Here is a 17,003-nt window from a genome sequence, read left to right as displayed (position 1 = left end):
GGCCACTGTGTAGGCAGCACACAAAGACTTCAGTCTCCAGATGAGGGCAGATGTGCCAGGACTGAAGAGGTGGAAGATATTCAGGGCACTGAAACCCTCCCTGCCTGAAGTCATTTTTTCACAATGAGAACAACGAGCACAACCAGCCACTGGAACAATCTCCCCAGGGATGTGGTGACTCTCCAGCATTGGACACTGTTAAGATTGGCTGGACAGAGTGCTAGGACATCTGGCCTAGGTCATGCTTTGCCTGGAAAAGTTGTACTGGATGATCCTTGAGATCCCTCCCAGCCTGGGATGATTCTATGATGCTGTGTGTGTACTACTGACACACCACTGAGCCAGGGACTTGTTACAGCCAGTGCCTCCAGCATCTAAGTCTCACAATGGTACAAGGTGAACCTTCTCTTTTTGCTGAAAAAGGAGGGGTGAGGTTTTAGTTTCTACATCTAAGTCAAGTCCTTCCACATCTCCTGAGTCTGCTCAGGATCTGAATCCCTTCTGCCTATTGCAAGAGCAGATGAGGGAAGAAGTCCTTAAACTAGAACAGATTCAGCATCTTCCTTGACACGGGGCTGACAAAGAGATGGGAAAGCTGATTCCCATAGCTTAATGAGCACATGAACACATGTAACAAACAGCAGTGTGACCAAACCAGCTCCGTGCTGCTGCTCTGATGTTAAGCAAGAGACCCTCATTGAACAGTGCAAGGTCTTAATAAACCCTAATGCTACATTATGGAGGACTGGCAAAGTTTGTAGTTCACACTTCAGACTGCAGGATAGGAGCTCAGTGATGTGGCCAGAAGATCCATGATCACAGGGTCTACAAAGTGGGAAGATGCTTTACAGTAGACAAGTGCTGTTCAGTTTGGTCTAACATACGAAGATGCTTAAGCCATGTTTTCCTATGTGCCACGGCACAGGATGGTAACTCCACTCTGGGCAGGCTTTCTGGCTGGAGGCAGCCTGCGTGTGTGTGTCCTGGCATGGAGGGGGAAGACTGGGGCCAGGGACGCACAGGAAACACCAACCATGAGACACTCTGTGTGGTCCCACAGGGATGGGAAAATGAATAAATCCATGGAAGGAGAAGGCAAGCTGACATGAATGAGAAATACGGCACACAAAAATGCAGACCTGACTGAAGCAACGGCAAAAGAGGCATCCATGATGTTAGACAAAGCTTGGAGCAACCTGGTCTAGTGGAAGGGGGTTAGAACTGTATGAGCTTTAAGTTAGTTTCCAACCAAAACCATTCTGTGATTCTATGATTCCAGCTCTGGATGCCTTCAAAGAGCCATCAGCTCTTGGTGCACCTCTGGGAGATGCCTGAAAAGACAATCAGGGGGGCTTGAAGCTCTTCTCTGACTGAGGAACATCTCAGACTGGGGGGGGTAAAAGCTATGCTGAGTTTAACCCATGATTTTCTGAATTCGTGTCTGATCATTTTAAGCAGAGTACAAAATTCCACTCCAGAAAGCTCTGGTGGTTGCCACAGTTTTACCTCATTGGGGGAGGACAAAGCTGAAGCGAAGTGCAAGGTCCTACCCCCAGGTCAGGGCAATCCCCAGCACAAACACAGGGTGTGCAAAGACTGGATGCAGCAGCCTAAGGAGAAGGACGTGGAGGTGTTGGGTGAGAAGAAGCTCCTCATGACCCTGCTTCAGTATGAGCTTGAGCCCAGAACCCCCCCGTGTGCTGGGCTGCACCCCAAGAGCGTGAGCAGCAGCTCAGGGAGGGGATCCTGCCCCTCTGCTGTGCTCTGGGGAGACCTCCCCTGCAGTCCTGATCCAGCTCTGGGGCAGCAGCACAAGAGGGACGTGGAGCTGTTGGAGCGAGCCCAGAGGAGGCCATGGAGATGCTGTGAGGGCTGGAGCAGCTCTGCTCTGGAGCCAGGCTGAGAGAGCTGGGCTGGGGCAGCCTGGAGAAGAGAAGGCTCCTGAAGGGGAGACCTGAGAGCAGCTCCAGTGCCTGAAGGGGCTGCAGGAAAGCTGGAGAGGGGCTTGGGACAAGGGCCTGTAGGGACAGGCCAAGGGGAATGGCTTGAACCTGCCAGAGGGGAGACTGAGCTGAGCTCTTAGGCAGAAGCTCTTCCCTGTGAGGGTGCTGAGGCGCTGGCACAGGGTGCCCAGAGAAGCTGTGGCTGCCCCATCCCTGGCAGTGTTCAAGGCCAGGCTGGACACAGGGGCTTGGAGCAAGCTGCTCCAGTGGAAGGGGTCCCTGCCTGTGGCAGGGGTTGGAGCTGGCAGAGCTTTAAGGCCCCTTCCAATCCAAACCAGTCTGTGACACTATGAACCTTCTCCCACCACCCGATTGCGGGCTCCACACAGGCCACGTGTTGCCCTGGGGACACCACTGCTGCCCTGCATTAGGGTGCACATGGGAAAAAGGCTTCATGTGGCCTGCATGAGGTTCACCACGAGTGCTGTAAGAAGAGGGGAGCAGCAGGTGCTGTTTGAGAAACCCTGGGATCTCCTCTTGCAGCACTGGAACCCTGCAATGGTCTCCCAAGACTTGGGCAGAGCAGAGGCACTGTGGCTGGACATGGGTTCAGTGGAGCTGTTTCACTGCTTTCCTTCAGACTGTGCATCTCACCCACAACTAAAACCTGAGGGTTATGGGTTTGGGTGCCAGAAGTGGGCTGAGTGTGGGGCCGAGCACCCCTCACTGCAGCCTGTGGCCAAGCCCTAGAGCTGGATTTCTGCTCCAGGGCTGAAGGTTTATGTTCCAGGTGAGAAAATATACTGCAGGGAGAACGCCCTCAGCCTGCCTACAGGGAATCCGGCACCCTTGGTGCAGCTGAGGAGAGGGAGCTGGCCAATGGGATGACACAGAAAGCTGATCTATTTGGTCTGAATGCATCTAATGTTGCAGACAACTAACCCCGTGCTGCGAGCAGCAGCAAGCCCTTGTGCACTGGAACTGATGGTGATTTAAGAACTGCTGTAGAACTCAGTATTTACTTCAGTGCCCACAAAATGCACTGGCTTTCTAGCAGGCTCCTTTCCAGGGAATGGAATGAAAAAACCTGTGCTAAGAATATATCAAAGGTGCTGAGCTAAGCAGGAATTTGTGAAAGGTCTGTGGATTGTGCAGAACAAGGGTCATTGCTGATCCTTTTGGATCATGACAGAAGCTAACACCAGCCCTAGCGCTATCGCTGTACCCTACAGCCTAACCTAAACCCTAACCCCAGTCCTAATCCAAACCCTAACCCTATGCCCAAAGCCTAATCCTATATCCTAACCCTAACCCCAGCCTTAACCCTATAACCTAACCCTAACCCTATACCCTACCCCTAAACCTAAATCTAAGACCTGACCCTGTAGCCTAACCTAAACCCTAACCCTATAACCTAACCCTAACCCTATACCCTAACTCTAAGACTAACCTTATACCTTAACCCTATAACCTAACCCTAACCCTATACCCTAACTCTAAGACTAACCTTATACCCTAACCTCAACCCCAGATCTAACCCTATATTCTAATCCTCATCCTAATCTTAACTCTTCCCCTGACCCGAAATCTCTTCAGGCATGAATGGGAATGGTACTGCTGCTGGTGCTGTGGGGAGGGTGGGGACATGCAGCCACTGCAGCACCCTTAGAAAGGCATGGGGCGCAGCCATCGCAGCACCCTGAGCAGGGCATAGGGCTGCAGCACACAGCACTGAGCGCAGCCTGTCTGCAGCCCTGGGCCCCTGCTCAGGGCCCTGCTCAGAGCAGGGTGGCTGAAGGGATGTAGAACAATGTCTAAAGCTTTCAGACCAACAGGGCTGTCCAGCAGAGAGGAAACATCAGCTGACAGTCATGGTCAGATGGTGCTGGACGGGAGCAGGCACTGCTATTGTCTGAAACGCTGGCGCAGCGACTGGGGACGAGCCCATTCAGCCGACATCCCCGGACACTTTCTGACCCGCTGGTGCTGCCACTGGGGCTGCCTGGCAGTGTCCCAACAATGCGGGGGCAGAAGATGGACTGGGCAGACTAAATTCACCCTGTCCCACACCAGGCAGCCAAAGCTGAGGGATGAGCCACATGCCTGCAGTGCTAACGCTGGCAGCAGATCTCCCCTGGGTGCAACCTCAAACACTCAGACACTGCGACACCAGCAACAGGACTGAATGCATGAAGACATGGGCATATGCAGTGACATGAAGACCTTCCCACCCTTGGCCGCACACAAACGAAGCAGGATCTGCTGTGCAGGACAAGAGGCACAAGTCTCTCCACCCAGCTCTGGCCAGACCTACAGACTACAAGCTTTTGCTTCACCAGAAGGTCCAAGGTGGGCCAGATGGCTTCTGAGTATCCCACACTTCTGCTTAACCCAGTGTGTGCTACAGCCTGGGCCTGGAGCAGAGCTGATCCCTGGGGAAGGCGTTCATGTTGGGAAGGACAGCGGCCGCTCTGCCCTCGAGGCTGGCCCTGTCCCGCTTGGCACTGGGAGGTAGACTTGGAAATACAGCACTTGGCAGAAAATGACAAGTAAAATCAAAGGTGAGACTGCCCAGAACTGCGTGGGCTCTAGGGTTTCGTTCACACAGATGTAGGGGGCTACTTTCACACACACTACGGGTAAAAAAAACTAGGACAGACAGACACAGAAGCAGCACAACCAAGAGCACACACTGGCCATGCACACTGGGGAAATTCACCTCTGGGGAGGGAGAGGGGTCCTGACACCCAGCCCAAATGACCTCATGCCAACAGAAACAGTATCTTGCTCCTGGTGAGTGCACATGGTCATCAGCCATGGGCTTGTGAAGGTACTCCAGCAGCACTGGTAGCTACTGAGACCTGCTGGGGACACAGCCAAGGAACTCTGCCAGCAAGGACACGGAGACCTGCTGGGGTCATGGCCAAGCTCTGCCAGCAAGAAGTCCTTCATTAACCACTTTGGGAGAAGGGGGATATGTGAGGGGGCAGTTTTCTGTATCCTGATGTCCCTACAGCTGTCTCGGATAACCATGTATTGTTTAAGCTTGTGCCAACAGTGACTTCCTTGGGGATATCCACCTGCTGTGGGTCACCAGGCTGGAGCTCCCATGGCCATGGTGTACTGGTGGCAGGCAGCAGTGCGGTGCTGGTCCCTTCCAGCCCCACTCCCAGCGGTCATCAGGACCCAGCCAGGGACAGCTGTGTGACCTCAGGGGGCAGCAGCATTAGAACTGCCTTCTCTGTCCCATGGGGTGTTTGCTCCAGAGAGGTGACTGAGGGACACACCATGACTGGGGAGTGGTGAATGTGCAGGAAGGGGGAGCCTTGTGTACTGGGGGGAGTTGCTGGGGCTCGGAGAGGGGATGGTGCCTCCTGGCATCCCTCCCCATGGGGCTGAGCTGTGGCAAGGGGGCCCTGCCCCTGCCCAGCCCTTGCTGATGTCCCCTGCGGTGCAGCCGCAGCAGGGGCGCATTGGGTCACGGGTACCAATCCCATGGAAGCCCAAGGGAATTTCCTCAGTGGTCACCTACGAGCAGCAGCACACGACACCACAGCACAGGGACACGGACATGCTACTGGGGCACACAGGGCAGGAGGGGACACTCACATGCCAGGCAAGCGCCGCTGCCTGTTCCCGGCTGGGCGGGAGAGCAGGGAGCGGGGTCAGCCCAGGCACAGGGAGCCAACGTGTTTGCTATGGGATGGGAACATGCTCACTTACACAACTCGCCCACCCTCCGGAGGCCAGAGGCGGTTCTAGACAGAGCAGCACGGACATGCAGATGGAGAGCAGGAAGAGAGGCAATGAGAGAGAATGTTAGCTTCGGTCCGGGCAGCAACAAGACAGAGAAGACTGAACGGAATTCATCGCACGGCCCGAGGCCAGCAGCATCGGAGCCCGCCCAACGCTGCACAGCACTGCCCCACCCAAGATGGGGACAGGAGCACCGCGCAGAATGGTTTCACCATCAGGGGGGCCCGGGGGCAGTGAGGGGACCCAGGGAATGGCCAACACGGGGCTTCGGGGCCACTGAAGGTCGCGGATGTTCCACACTGGTGAAGGTTGCATCCATGTGTTTACTACAGCCAATGGGACATTCATCACTGCATGAATTCGGCAGCCAAAGCCTGAAGGATTTGACAGTGCTCTTTGGAACAGCTGGGAGGAGGAGGAAGGGAAGGGACAGGACAGAGGCTGGGGAAGGGCAGGAGAGGGAGGGGAAGGAAACAACATAAGCATGAGAAAAACTGCCCCACAGCAAGAACAAGAGCGGCAAAGCCAGTTCAACATCTTCTCTGACTTCACCCAGCAGTAGTATTGAGCGTTCTGCTTTTGTGATACTGAGTAACAGCTACAGCTAAAGGGCAATGGGACAGGATTAGTGCCTTGCAGGAGAGTTCTTTTTTCCCAGAGGGGATAACCACAGTCCCTCTGATGCAGAGCTCTGCTTGAGCCCCTTGCTGAGATCTGTGCCAGGGCTGGCAGGGGAAATTCAATGTCTGCTCACCACTCTCACAGGGAAGAACTTCATCCTGAGATCTCATCTCAGTCTTCCCTCTGTGAGTTTAAAACCATTCCCCTTGTCCTGTCCCTACAGGCCCTTATAAAGAAGTTCTTCCCTGTGAGGGTGCTGAGGCGCTGGCACAGGGTGCCCAGAGAAGCTGTGGCTGCCCCATCCCTGGCAGTGTTCAAGGCCAGGTTGGACACAGGGGCTTGGAGCAACCTGCTCCAGTGGAAGGGGTCCCTGCCCGTGGCAGGGGGTTGGGACTGGATGGGCTTTAAGGTCCCTTCAACCTGACCAGTCTGTGGCTCTAGGAAATACCCAGGGACCGTGCAGGGCAGTATTGCTGCCTCAGGCAGGGTTTGCTTGGCCAAACATGCCCATGCAGGTGGAAGGCACTACTGGGAGCTGCTGTGGGTCACTAATGGCAAGGCCAAAGAAGGCTGCACTGATGCAGCTGCAGGATCCAGCCGAGGCTGTGCAGCTCATGCTGGAGGCACTGGGCAGCCCCCGGGCCGAGGGACGCATGGTTATCCCCTGGGGAAGGGCACCTCCAAGGACAGCGTCCTGGCTGTCATGGTGACCACCCTGCTGTGCTGCGGGAGTGATGTAGAAGAGCAAGAGGTCTTCTCAACATGCTTTGAATGCTCCCCCTCTCATGCTTCCCCACACAAGAGGGTCTCAACCTCCAGCTATGGTTTTCCTTTGTCAGTTTTGCAGCCATCCTGCCTGCGCTCCCTTGTGGAGCAGGGACAATTGGCAACAAGCCCGGGTGTCAGTAAATGTTTACAACAGAAAGGTTCCAGCAGGGTCAGGTCATTATGGACCTAAGAGCTGCTTATGCCTTAACCAAATGTTACATCTCTTGCTGCAGCAAACCTGTTTTGTCCTGTTCTTCTTTATAAGAAAAGGAATTAATTTAGGTCTACTATCCATGGGAGACTTCCATTCTCCCTGTATTGCTCCTGGGACTCTCCAAGCCAATCTCTTCCCAAGCTCTCACTGGAAAGTGTGCCCAATAGTGGCAGACTGCCCACAGAATGGCTCCATGGCAGCATGCAGGCTCCTTCCACACAGTGCTTTGACTCTTCCTTACTGACAAAAGAGATTAAATTTGAATGGGTCCCTTTCTACTTCTCCATACAAGAGGAAAAGCCCTTTTTATGGGACTTCTAGTCTGCTACAGCCCTGAAAGGAACAGCCCCACAGCTCTTTTGTACTTGGGCAACATAGAACTGCATGGTGGGGCCTTCCCAGAATGAGACCCAGCGACCCTTCAGGCATTAACTCTTCCATCTTTCGTGCCATTTTCGTGATGGCCCAGTCTTGGTGGGACCCAGAGCTGTTCTCACAGGTCTGGCCAGCCCCTTACTGCTCTTCCTAAGTCTTGCTGGACAAGCATGAGGCAGAGTCACGGTTTGCTCTTCTACTCACTGAGAGGGATGAGTGGGTGAGCTGTGATTAGTAGATGTTAGTGACTGGATGAGGTGAAGCCAGCTGTGCTTGCCGTGACATGGACACATGCTGAGCCTTGCCCACAATGCCCCTGTCTCCTTGTAGGCAATGCACATCAACATCAAAAGCTGGTTCTCCCTGGCCACCCCTGGCTGGGAGCTTGGAGCTGGTGTCAGATCGGTGTCATCTCAGACAGAGGAAGCCTTTCCCTCTGGGAGCTGCTCTCTCAACCATGAGATTTTCACAGCCACCCTCTGGAACTCTCTACTTTCCAAATACCTGACCTCCACCAGCATATCTCAACCCAGCCTGTGCTTTCCTTCCCCATCCTCATGGGAAACTCCTGGACTAGGCTCAGGAATGCCTCATCCTCAGCGTGACTTCCTGTGGTGAGTGCCATGGCAACTGTGAGACAAGAGCATCCCCCAGCACGGCACTGCATGGCACACTGCACCAGCAGAATGTGTGGCCCCCCCCCAGACCACCCAGAACCCCCTGCTGCAGTACCTAGTAGCCCCGCTACAGTATCTGGTGGCCCTACTGCAGTGCCAGTGGCCTCACTGCAATGCTGGTGGTCCCACTGCAGTGCACTCCCATGAGCAGAAGCCTCCTCCCGCGGGATGGAAAGGGATCCATGGAGCGAAGGAAGCATTTTTAGTCCCCTACAGAGATGCATTAAAGCATCTTCAGGTCCGGATGCCCCAGGAGTGCGGGCTGGAGACCTGCCAAGGCTCCGTCACGGCACTGTGTGTTTGCCTCCCTCCTTGGTGGCTGCAGTGATGCATGGGGAAAGCAGGGGTGCTGAAGGAGCTCGGGACTCACAGGACAGTGGGACCCAGAGCCGTTGTGGTGTCAGCAGCAACAGTTCAGACAGGGCTGCAGGGATGTCCTGCTTCATGTCACCAAAGGACGGGGCTGTCGCCTGCCAAGCGCTTCCCAAGACTGGGACTGTTGCCTAGGACTCAGCTGGGAGGCCACCCCCTCTTCACACCTCAGTGCAGTGCAAATAACTTCCCATAAGCCCCAAACTCCCTCTAGGGAAGGTACCAAGATGCCAATCTCATCAGCTCTCCGTGGACAATCCCCTTGAGTGTGGAAATAAATCTCAGCTCTGCTTTGTGCAGGGGTTTAAGACACCGTGAAGTGATCAAAAGCCTACAAGGAAACAGGGGGTTGTAAGTGCAGTGGCTGAAAGCTTGCACCAGAAATGTTACACCATTTAACTGAAACAGAATTAATTGATGAGTTTATATAGAAAGAGGAAGCTTTACCCTAGGAGCTAAAAGCCTAAGGGGCTTATTTTTCTTCTCTCTCTCTTTCAGATCTGTAGAAATACAAAGCAGTGGTGGGTTTCCAAAACAGCACCTCGAAAACTCAGTTCTGTATCTAGAATTCTGCTTCACATGATACATTTGGCATGTTCGGCTGTTGCTCAAAGATAAACAAGCAAAGAAACAAACAAACACCCTCTGCAAAGCTCTCTCTAACCCAGGCTCTTGGCTACATTAGCTGGAGCCCCAAACCGGATCTGTGTTGACACTTCAGCTGCTTCTGGCTTGAGTCAAGGTGAGCTCACCATGTTCAGCTCAACACAAGCTCGTGCTCACCTCCGAGGGCTGCCCAGTGCATGGCTCCTGCCCCATCAGTGAGGTGGGAGCTGGGGTCTGAGTGTGACTATGCACAGTGAGGAATGACTCAAGCCTGATGTGCATGGATGGCCATGGCGGGTCACAGGACAAGGGGACACTCAACAAGAACCACCTCAACACACATGGAACGCGTGAGTCACCCCAGGATCGGGCTCTGGTGCCATCACAGCTCTTGGGCTGTGACTGGGGGTCGTTGGTCAGACACGCACACCTCTGTTCCACAGCGTCAGCTTTATTGTGGTGATAGATGTGACACAACGAGGCCACTGCAGCGCTGGTAGCAGGTCTGAGCTGCGGGGTCGTTGCTCAGTGCAGCCACTGCTCTGGGCATCTGCTGCTGCAGGAGCTGTGTCCGGGGCTGGCCAGGAGCTTCAGATCAGGGACACACCAAGATGCCCGGTGCTCAGCTTAGCCAGGGCACCGGATCTTCAAGGATCCTGTTCATGTTAAACATGGAGAGCTGCTGCCAGCTTCACATCCGCCTTCAGAGACACACTAAGTCAGGGAGCAAAGTTCCTGTGTCCCCAGTTCATTGCTTATTCCCAAAGCACAGGAAGAATGGAGGCTGTCCATCTGCTCTGCTGTCACCCGTGCAGGAAGCTGCATCTCAGCAAGCAGGCACATGCTGCTTGGGGAGTAGAGCCCTCCTCTGAGTGCACATGGGCCTATCAGAGCTTCCCTTGCCATGTTTAGCCCCGGCCGGTCACACAGCACCCAGAGGGGGAATAAATCTTGTCTCTAATAATTGCCTTAGCTCTGCCCTTAAGGTCTCTTTCTCAGTATCTCCTGGCCTCTTTCTCAGTCACTCTTGTCAAACGTCCTCCTGTGGAAGACTGTCTTGGAAGGAGACAGAGACAGTCACAGTTACAGAGGAAGTGGTTTGTGTCTCCTGCTCCAGGGGTCCCCAGCCAGGACCCTCACAGGCCCCTGCAAGAGAAACATGCCAGGGCCTGCTCTACAGCCCCACATGCATGGAGAAGTCATCTGCTATTGGATAAAACTACTGTGAATTCAGAAGTTAATGTGGTGAGGAAATAAAATCAGCAACAAACCCTGCGCCTGCTCCTGTGGCTGCTGCAGGGCTACCTGCAAGGGCACCTCACTGTCCGGGCGGCACTTCAGGACACCTCTGGCTCTAGGGAAGAGCTTCAGCCTGGCTCCTGATCCCTTCTGGAGCTGAGCTAAATGTAAGAATGACAGAAAACACCGCAGCATCATGTGGGGGTCAGTGCCTCCAGCCCCTGAGCAATGGATGCCCATGGGCACATCCCTCCCTGCTCCGCAGCAGTGTGGGGTCTGTGTAGGAGGCTGCCTATGGGGCTGTTGTGGGAGGCTGAGGTAACCCTGGTGTTCTCCGGACAGGCCCAGGGACAGAACAGTGTGTCCTGAAATGGGTCACTGAAGCTTATCTAACCACTCCTTACATTATTTTCTGAATTACAGCAATTCCATAAAAGAAGCATTTTCACAATGAAGGCGGGTGGCTGACATCACTGGATACTCTATTTAGAGCTGACTTCCTGGGAAATATTTCAAGTCTTTGACATCAGCTGGGAGCATAAAGGTTTCAGAGATGAAATGACTTTCAGACAAGGGAACAGGAGCGTTTGACTCTGTGGGACAGCGGGAAGTGCCACTGGGTGGCAGCAGGTGAGGAGGAGGCTGCGGCAGGGCACGGGGTCTCTCGTGAGAGCAAATGCAGCAACAGCATGTCATGGAGCAGGAACCTGGGCAGAGTCTGCTCCAGGGAGATAGGGCAAGGGAAGGACACGGCCTGTGGGAAGTGCAGGAACTGAAGGGAGTAGCAACGAAGGACAGGAGGGGGTTAGAGAGAGGCAGAGGATGGAGGAGGGTGTCTCCTAGGAATGGAGCATACCTGCACATCTCTGCAGGGGGCACAGGGTAATGTGGAGGCCAGGGCAGGAGCGAGGAAGGCTGCGGGGCCGTGGCCTGAAACCACGTGGGCTCTGGGACACCAAAGGGGCCGAAGGCAGCAGCTCCTCCACCAGCCAGGCCCAGAACAGGCATTGTAAAGGGCTGTTGCCTGGCGTGGGGAAGCTCTTTGAGATGCTGTCACCAATTGCCATGAAAAGCTGGCAATGTCCAAGTTCTCTGGGTGACAGCAGATGTGCACAGTCAGCACTTTTTAGGACAAGGGCTGGCATGCTGGATCTCAAAAGGGTCCCCAAATGCTGTTAAACTACATGCACCCATGTGGTTCCCCACTGAGCAGTGCAGGGAGGGACCTCATGTGAGACACTAGCCCCAGGGAATGGCCTTAACCTGCATCATGGGGCTGAGTCCTGAGAGATAAAACTGTGTAGGAGAGCAAGATCCATGGGTTTTGTTCCACACTGGTGATAACCACAGGTTTGGTACCTGCTGAGAGGTGGATCACTGGTGAGGCCGGGCTGTCACTGCCAACACTGGCATGGAGACGTGAGCTGCTAAAGGCTGGAGCTACAGGGATGCTCCCCTGGGGATGTCATTATGGACACTCTGTCCCCCATGCTACAGCATGAAATGTCACCAGCTGAGCTAGCACCACGTGGACTTGTAACCTATCATGGGGATGGGCTCCCAAAGGAAGGGCTCCCTTGAGCTCAGGGCTCCCTGCCCCAACTCACTGTGACACCAGTGGGACCTGCTTACCGCAGCCACATCGCTGTGGCAAGGCTGGAGATTCTGGGTCACTCACTGCCTGATGTGACTGAGTTGCAAAGCCCTGTGAGGGTTTGCTCTCAAATCTCAGGCTCTAATACAGAGTCTTTCTGGTTTAATTTGGTGGGCGAGTCAGGGTGAGAGCATGGGGCAAAGCAGGGACCAAGGCAGTGGGTGACCTCCACTGGGGACAACAGGGCAGCGTGAGGGGCATGGGGAGGTCCGAGCTGCTCGAGGAGTGTGATGGCCACAGTTCTGAGAGGCAACCTCAGTTCTGTGAGATGAGGGAACCCAGGCAGGGCTTTGTAAGAGAAAGAGTCTCCTGCATGTCCTGTGGTCCTTTTGCTGCGACCCTCCAGATCTCCTGGGCTGTCTGGGCTCTGTGCAGGAGAACAACAGGGAGTGAGAGGATCTACCACACTTTGGTGCTGTGCAGACACCTCTGAGCCAGCAGTTGTCCCAGTGGCCACCAGCCTAGAGTCATGTGTGACCCACTGCTGAGGCCAGCAGGACATGGGCTGCACCCCTGCAGGTAACCCCCACCAGAACACCTCACTGTGGTCACCAGAGGCGGCTCGTGCCAGGATACAGGGCAAAGGAGGGCGGGTGCTGTGGAGTGCAGCCTGAGGGCTGTCACAGACCACCCTCATGGTGATCCCACTGAGCAGAGACTGACCAGAGCTCTAAGGCACAGCCTGACAACATTTGGAGACCCTCTGGAATGAAAAAGCACTGCAGAACCACACATCGTTATCAGCTGGTCAGGAGCAAACATGTGGAAGTGAAACCCACAAGTAAATACAGCAGCTAAACAGCAGCATCAAGACAAGGGACATGACACAACAGGAAGGGAATTCAAAGGGGAAAAGCAACAGCGTGAGCTCGCTACATGTGCGGTGCATAGAGAGGAGCCATGAACAAGTGACACCAACTTCTGAGAGGCATGTCCCAGCATTGCCTCTCCCCTCACATCTCTGAAATGCCCTTCGAGACCACCCTGGGTTACTCGGCACAGTCAAGCTCCGCATACACACCTCCCTGTCCCTAGGAGCCTAAACCCTGCACCCACCCACTCCCGGCCAGTGACCAGTGCCTTACCGTGCCGCGACCACCGGTGACTTCTTCCCGGGATCTAACGTGGACCCGGCTGGTTCCTCCCCCAGTGATCGTGTATCCTTGTTCAGTTGCTGTAGTCGGGAACTTAGCTCACTGATCACAGTTGGCTTGTCATCATCAGCCCCATGGATTGGCCTGCTCTCCATGGGGTCCCCCCATAGCTTGGACCTTCTCTGAAAGAGGTAGCGTGGCCGGCCAATGCTGGCTGATGCCAGAGTGGCCGCATGTTGCTGGGAGATGAGCTCGCTGTCCGAAGACTGCTTCAAAAGTGGGTCCCTGAAAGTAACTGGCCCCTTGCTGAGCTGGGACTTGAGTTTTGGCTTTGGAGGCACTGGTGGCTTCTCGAGTATAAAAGTTTGTCCATCCGCAAAGGAAGTGTATGTGTCAGTAGGCTCCCCGCTCTCTGAGGACAATGTTGACATGCTGGAGACCGTAGAGATGGTGCTTGTGGTCTCCAGATGATGGTCACTTGAACTTCTGGTGTCCACCTCTTCCACTCCCGAGTCTGCAGCAGACTCTGGGGCTACGGGGGCATCAGAGGGCTTCCCTGAGGGTGTTCCGCCAGTGGTAGAAGGTGCTACTGCTGCCGCTGGTATGGATGGCGTGCTGGGCGTAGCCAGGTGGCTGACTGGTGTGCCAGGGGTGGTGACCAGTACCCCATTCGCAAACTCATCTGGTGGAGGTACCAGCCCTATCTTGGCCAGCTCCTCCCTGGTCTCTTCGTCGCTTGAAGATAGCTGAGCTGGTGGGAGGGTGACCGTGTAGGGCTCCACTTCTTCCTCCGAACTCCCTTGTCCCAACGTCTTGTCAGAGGCTGGACTCACTGGAGGCTTTCCCATGGGGCTGGGCTGTGTCTCTGCTTTGGGGGACTCTGCTGGCTCTGTGCATGCTTCAGGGACAGCTGGTGTCTCCTCTTTTATCTCAAGTCCTATCTCATCTTGGCCGTTACTTGTGGCATGAACCATGATGAGGCCAGCGGTCTTCTGCTGTGATGTATCCACTATGCTAATAATCATGGACTTCTTGTCTTCTTGTTTCTTCTCGTCCTTCCCTGGGGTTTCTGCTCGGGCCTCCGTTTCTTTCCGCAGTGTGGATGGAGTCCCCCATGGGCTCTTTGCAGGGGCCAAAGTCCCAGAGTCTGTTCCGATCACCCCTTTGCCTCCAGGAGAGTACGCAGGGGACACCAAGCTCTCCAACTCCCCGCGCTCTGGTTCTTTGGTTTGGATGTCCACAAAGAGGGGTGCTGCTCGGTCTGAGTCTGGGCTGTGGATTGGGGTGGGCGACCGGGATGGGACTTGAGTTGAGAGGGCCCGTTCCCTTGCGGCCAGCGCAAGTGCCAGAGGCGAGTTTGGATCCAAGGGCTTTCCTGTGAGGGGGTGGATGAACGTAGAGGATGAGCTGCTGATCAATGGCTTTAAAGCTGAGACAGGGGAAGGCAGTAGAACATCTCGGCTTCCTAACAACCGCTCATCAATAGACCTGGACTGCTGCAAGGATGGCATGTCACTGGTGGGGGGGCTGCCCTCGATAGCCCCAACAGAGAGGAAGACAGTGGATTTCCGCCTCTCATCCAGACGACGGTCTCTGTCCTTCATGACTCCAGCGATGGCAGTGGCGAAGGGGATGCCTGTGGCTTCAACTTGAGCAATGCCAGCATGGTGCTGATATTCAACACCACTCAGGCGATGGCTCCTGCGGGTGGGAGAGGGCTCCCTTGAAAAGCCTCCAGTGATGGCCAGTGCTGCTCTCTCCTGTGCATCCTCCACTTGTAACTGCTTAACCAGAGGGCTCTTCTTCCTCTGTGGCTTGGTGGGAGCGAAAAGGCTGACGTTGAACTGACCCATGTTGGCATAAGGGTTGTCAATCACTCTTCCTTTCCTCTTCAGCTTCTCTGGAGGAGTCGCAGATGGGCCAGGGCGGGGGATCTCTGTTGGCTCCACGGGAAGATGAGAGGAATCCTGTAGGATTATCATGGATCGGGCCCTCTTTTGCCTTTCAGGGTAAGGAATGGAAGTCCTTGCCTGATCATACATCTCAGCTGCGCTAAGGACTTGAGGGAGTCCATGGAGTTTGGCCTCCAGGCTTGGCTTAAAGCTTGATCTTATGGTATCATAAGCTCTTCCTGGGGGTGGAGGTGGTGAGAAGGATGGAGGGGGGCCTGTGTCGAAGTAATATGGAGAAGGAGGTGGAGGTGGGGCTGTTTGAGGTGGTGGTGGAATCCCATGTCCTTCCCTAACAGTGTCTTGCATCGATGTGCTCCGGGGAAACTTCCCATCTAGCAAGGAAGCAGCAAGTTTCTCGTCTTCACCTGGAAAACAAGAAGAGTGAAGTCAGACAGGATGTCTTCAGACAGACTAGGTTGTGTCAGTCACCATAAACGGGATGTGATATCCCTTTCTCTCCCCCCCTTATAAACCCCTTCATGCTGAGGTGACTTTTCACTTCATCGTTCGTGCTCCTGGTGCATGCGGTTGCATTCTGGCCCTTTGCTCATATTCACTTGGCACAGAGGGCAGCCACACTCTTACAACGCCTTGTACTGGTTTAGATCCAGATAGTTGTGCCCAACATTCTCCAGGCAGGCTGCATGCTCTCAGACCAACCCAACAGATAGAATTGAACACTTGCTCCATCAAACCTCCCAACACCCAACTGTCAACGCGTGAGACAGCCGACTGCAAGCAGGTTGTGCAACTTGGAGCCAACGGTGACACATCCCAGCATCCGTTCTCGTGTCACACGTCCCCCTTCCCCACAACGAGTTACATACGGTTCTATGTGCGAGACTGAATTCTGAAGCAGGGTCTACCAGAAACTTAAGTTATGTACTTCAAGAACTGGAAGTACTCAAGGAAGGCAGATTCTGTCATTCTTACTAATAACTTACTACCTGGGTGCACCATGAGAGCTTTTTCAGGTATCATAGAATCCCAGACTGGTTTGGGTTGAAGAGACCTTAAAGCTCCTCCAGTTCCAACCCCTGCCATGGGCAGGGACCCCTCCACTGGAGCAGCTTGCTGCAAGCCCCTGTGTCCAACCTGGCCTTGAACACTGCCAGGGATGGGGCAGCCACAGCTTCTCTGGGCACCCTGTGCCAGCGCCTCAGCACCCTCACAGGGAAGAGCTTCTGCCTAAGAGCTCATCTCAGTCTCCCCTCTGGCAGGTTCAAGCCATTCCCCTTGGCCTGTCCCTACAGGCCCTTGTCCCAAGCCCCTCTCCGGGTTTCCTGCAGCCCCTTTAGGCACTGGAGCTGCTCTAAGGTCTCCCCTTAAGGAGCCTTCTCTTCTGCAGATACTTGTAATTATCTTGTCCTTACAAGGACATACTCTTTACAAGGACATACTCCTTTACAAGGTACTTGTAATAATTGGGCAAAGAGTATGAGAATCTTGCTAAGGAAAGTAATAGGAGAAAAAATCCATTACCACAGTAAGTACGGGGCAGGTACTTGCCTGGACACTAGCGGATCAGCCCAGCTTGCTCCAGACCCTGCCCTCCACACCAGACCCTGCTGTGCTCATCACCCACTTGCTACAGCTCCTTCTTTTCAGTCTCAGCTCAGCTGTTTTCAAGGTTTTTGCTCTTCAGAGAATGCTGGAGCTGGCAGAGGGCCATGTTTCAGCACAGCAGCACCGTGACCACCTGCTTTTTTGGCTCTAGTGCTTTTTCTGTAAC

At 54.5% G+C, this 17,003-nt stretch overlaps 1 protein-coding gene across 9 annotated transcripts in view; it reads right to left on the bottom strand.

Annotated features, from left to right (window-relative positions):
- The window catches only part of SHANK3 (SH3 and multiple ankyrin repeat domains 3), a 329,535-nt gene that overhangs the window by 16,068 nt on the left and 296,464 nt on the right, over nt 1-17,003 (bottom strand). For 4 of the 9 annotated variants that reach the window (XM_062625226.1, XM_062625229.1, XM_062625228.1 and 1 more), the window contains one exon: nt 13,311-15,636. In XM_062625226.1, the coding sequence (XP_062481210.1) occupies nt 13,311-15,636 (2,326 nt within the window). Of the gene's footprint in view, nt 1-5,666; nt 5,702-9,173; nt 9,227-9,767; nt 10,733-13,310; nt 15,637-17,003 lie in introns of those variants that run through there. The other 5 variants (XM_062625231.1, XM_062625233.1, XM_062625232.1 and 2 more) reach the window with 5 other exon arrangements.

The sequence above is a fragment of the Pezoporus occidentalis genome, unplaced genomic scaffold (genome assembly GCF_034315485.1).
Source record: "Pezoporus occidentalis ecotype Australia unplaced genomic scaffold, CSIRO_AGI_Poc_V1 ctg279, whole genome shotgun sequence".
NCBI lineage: Eukaryota > Metazoa > Chordata > Aves > Psittaciformes > Psittacidae > Pezoporus > Pezoporus occidentalis.
This window is presented reverse-complemented; position numbering and strand designations above follow the sequence as displayed.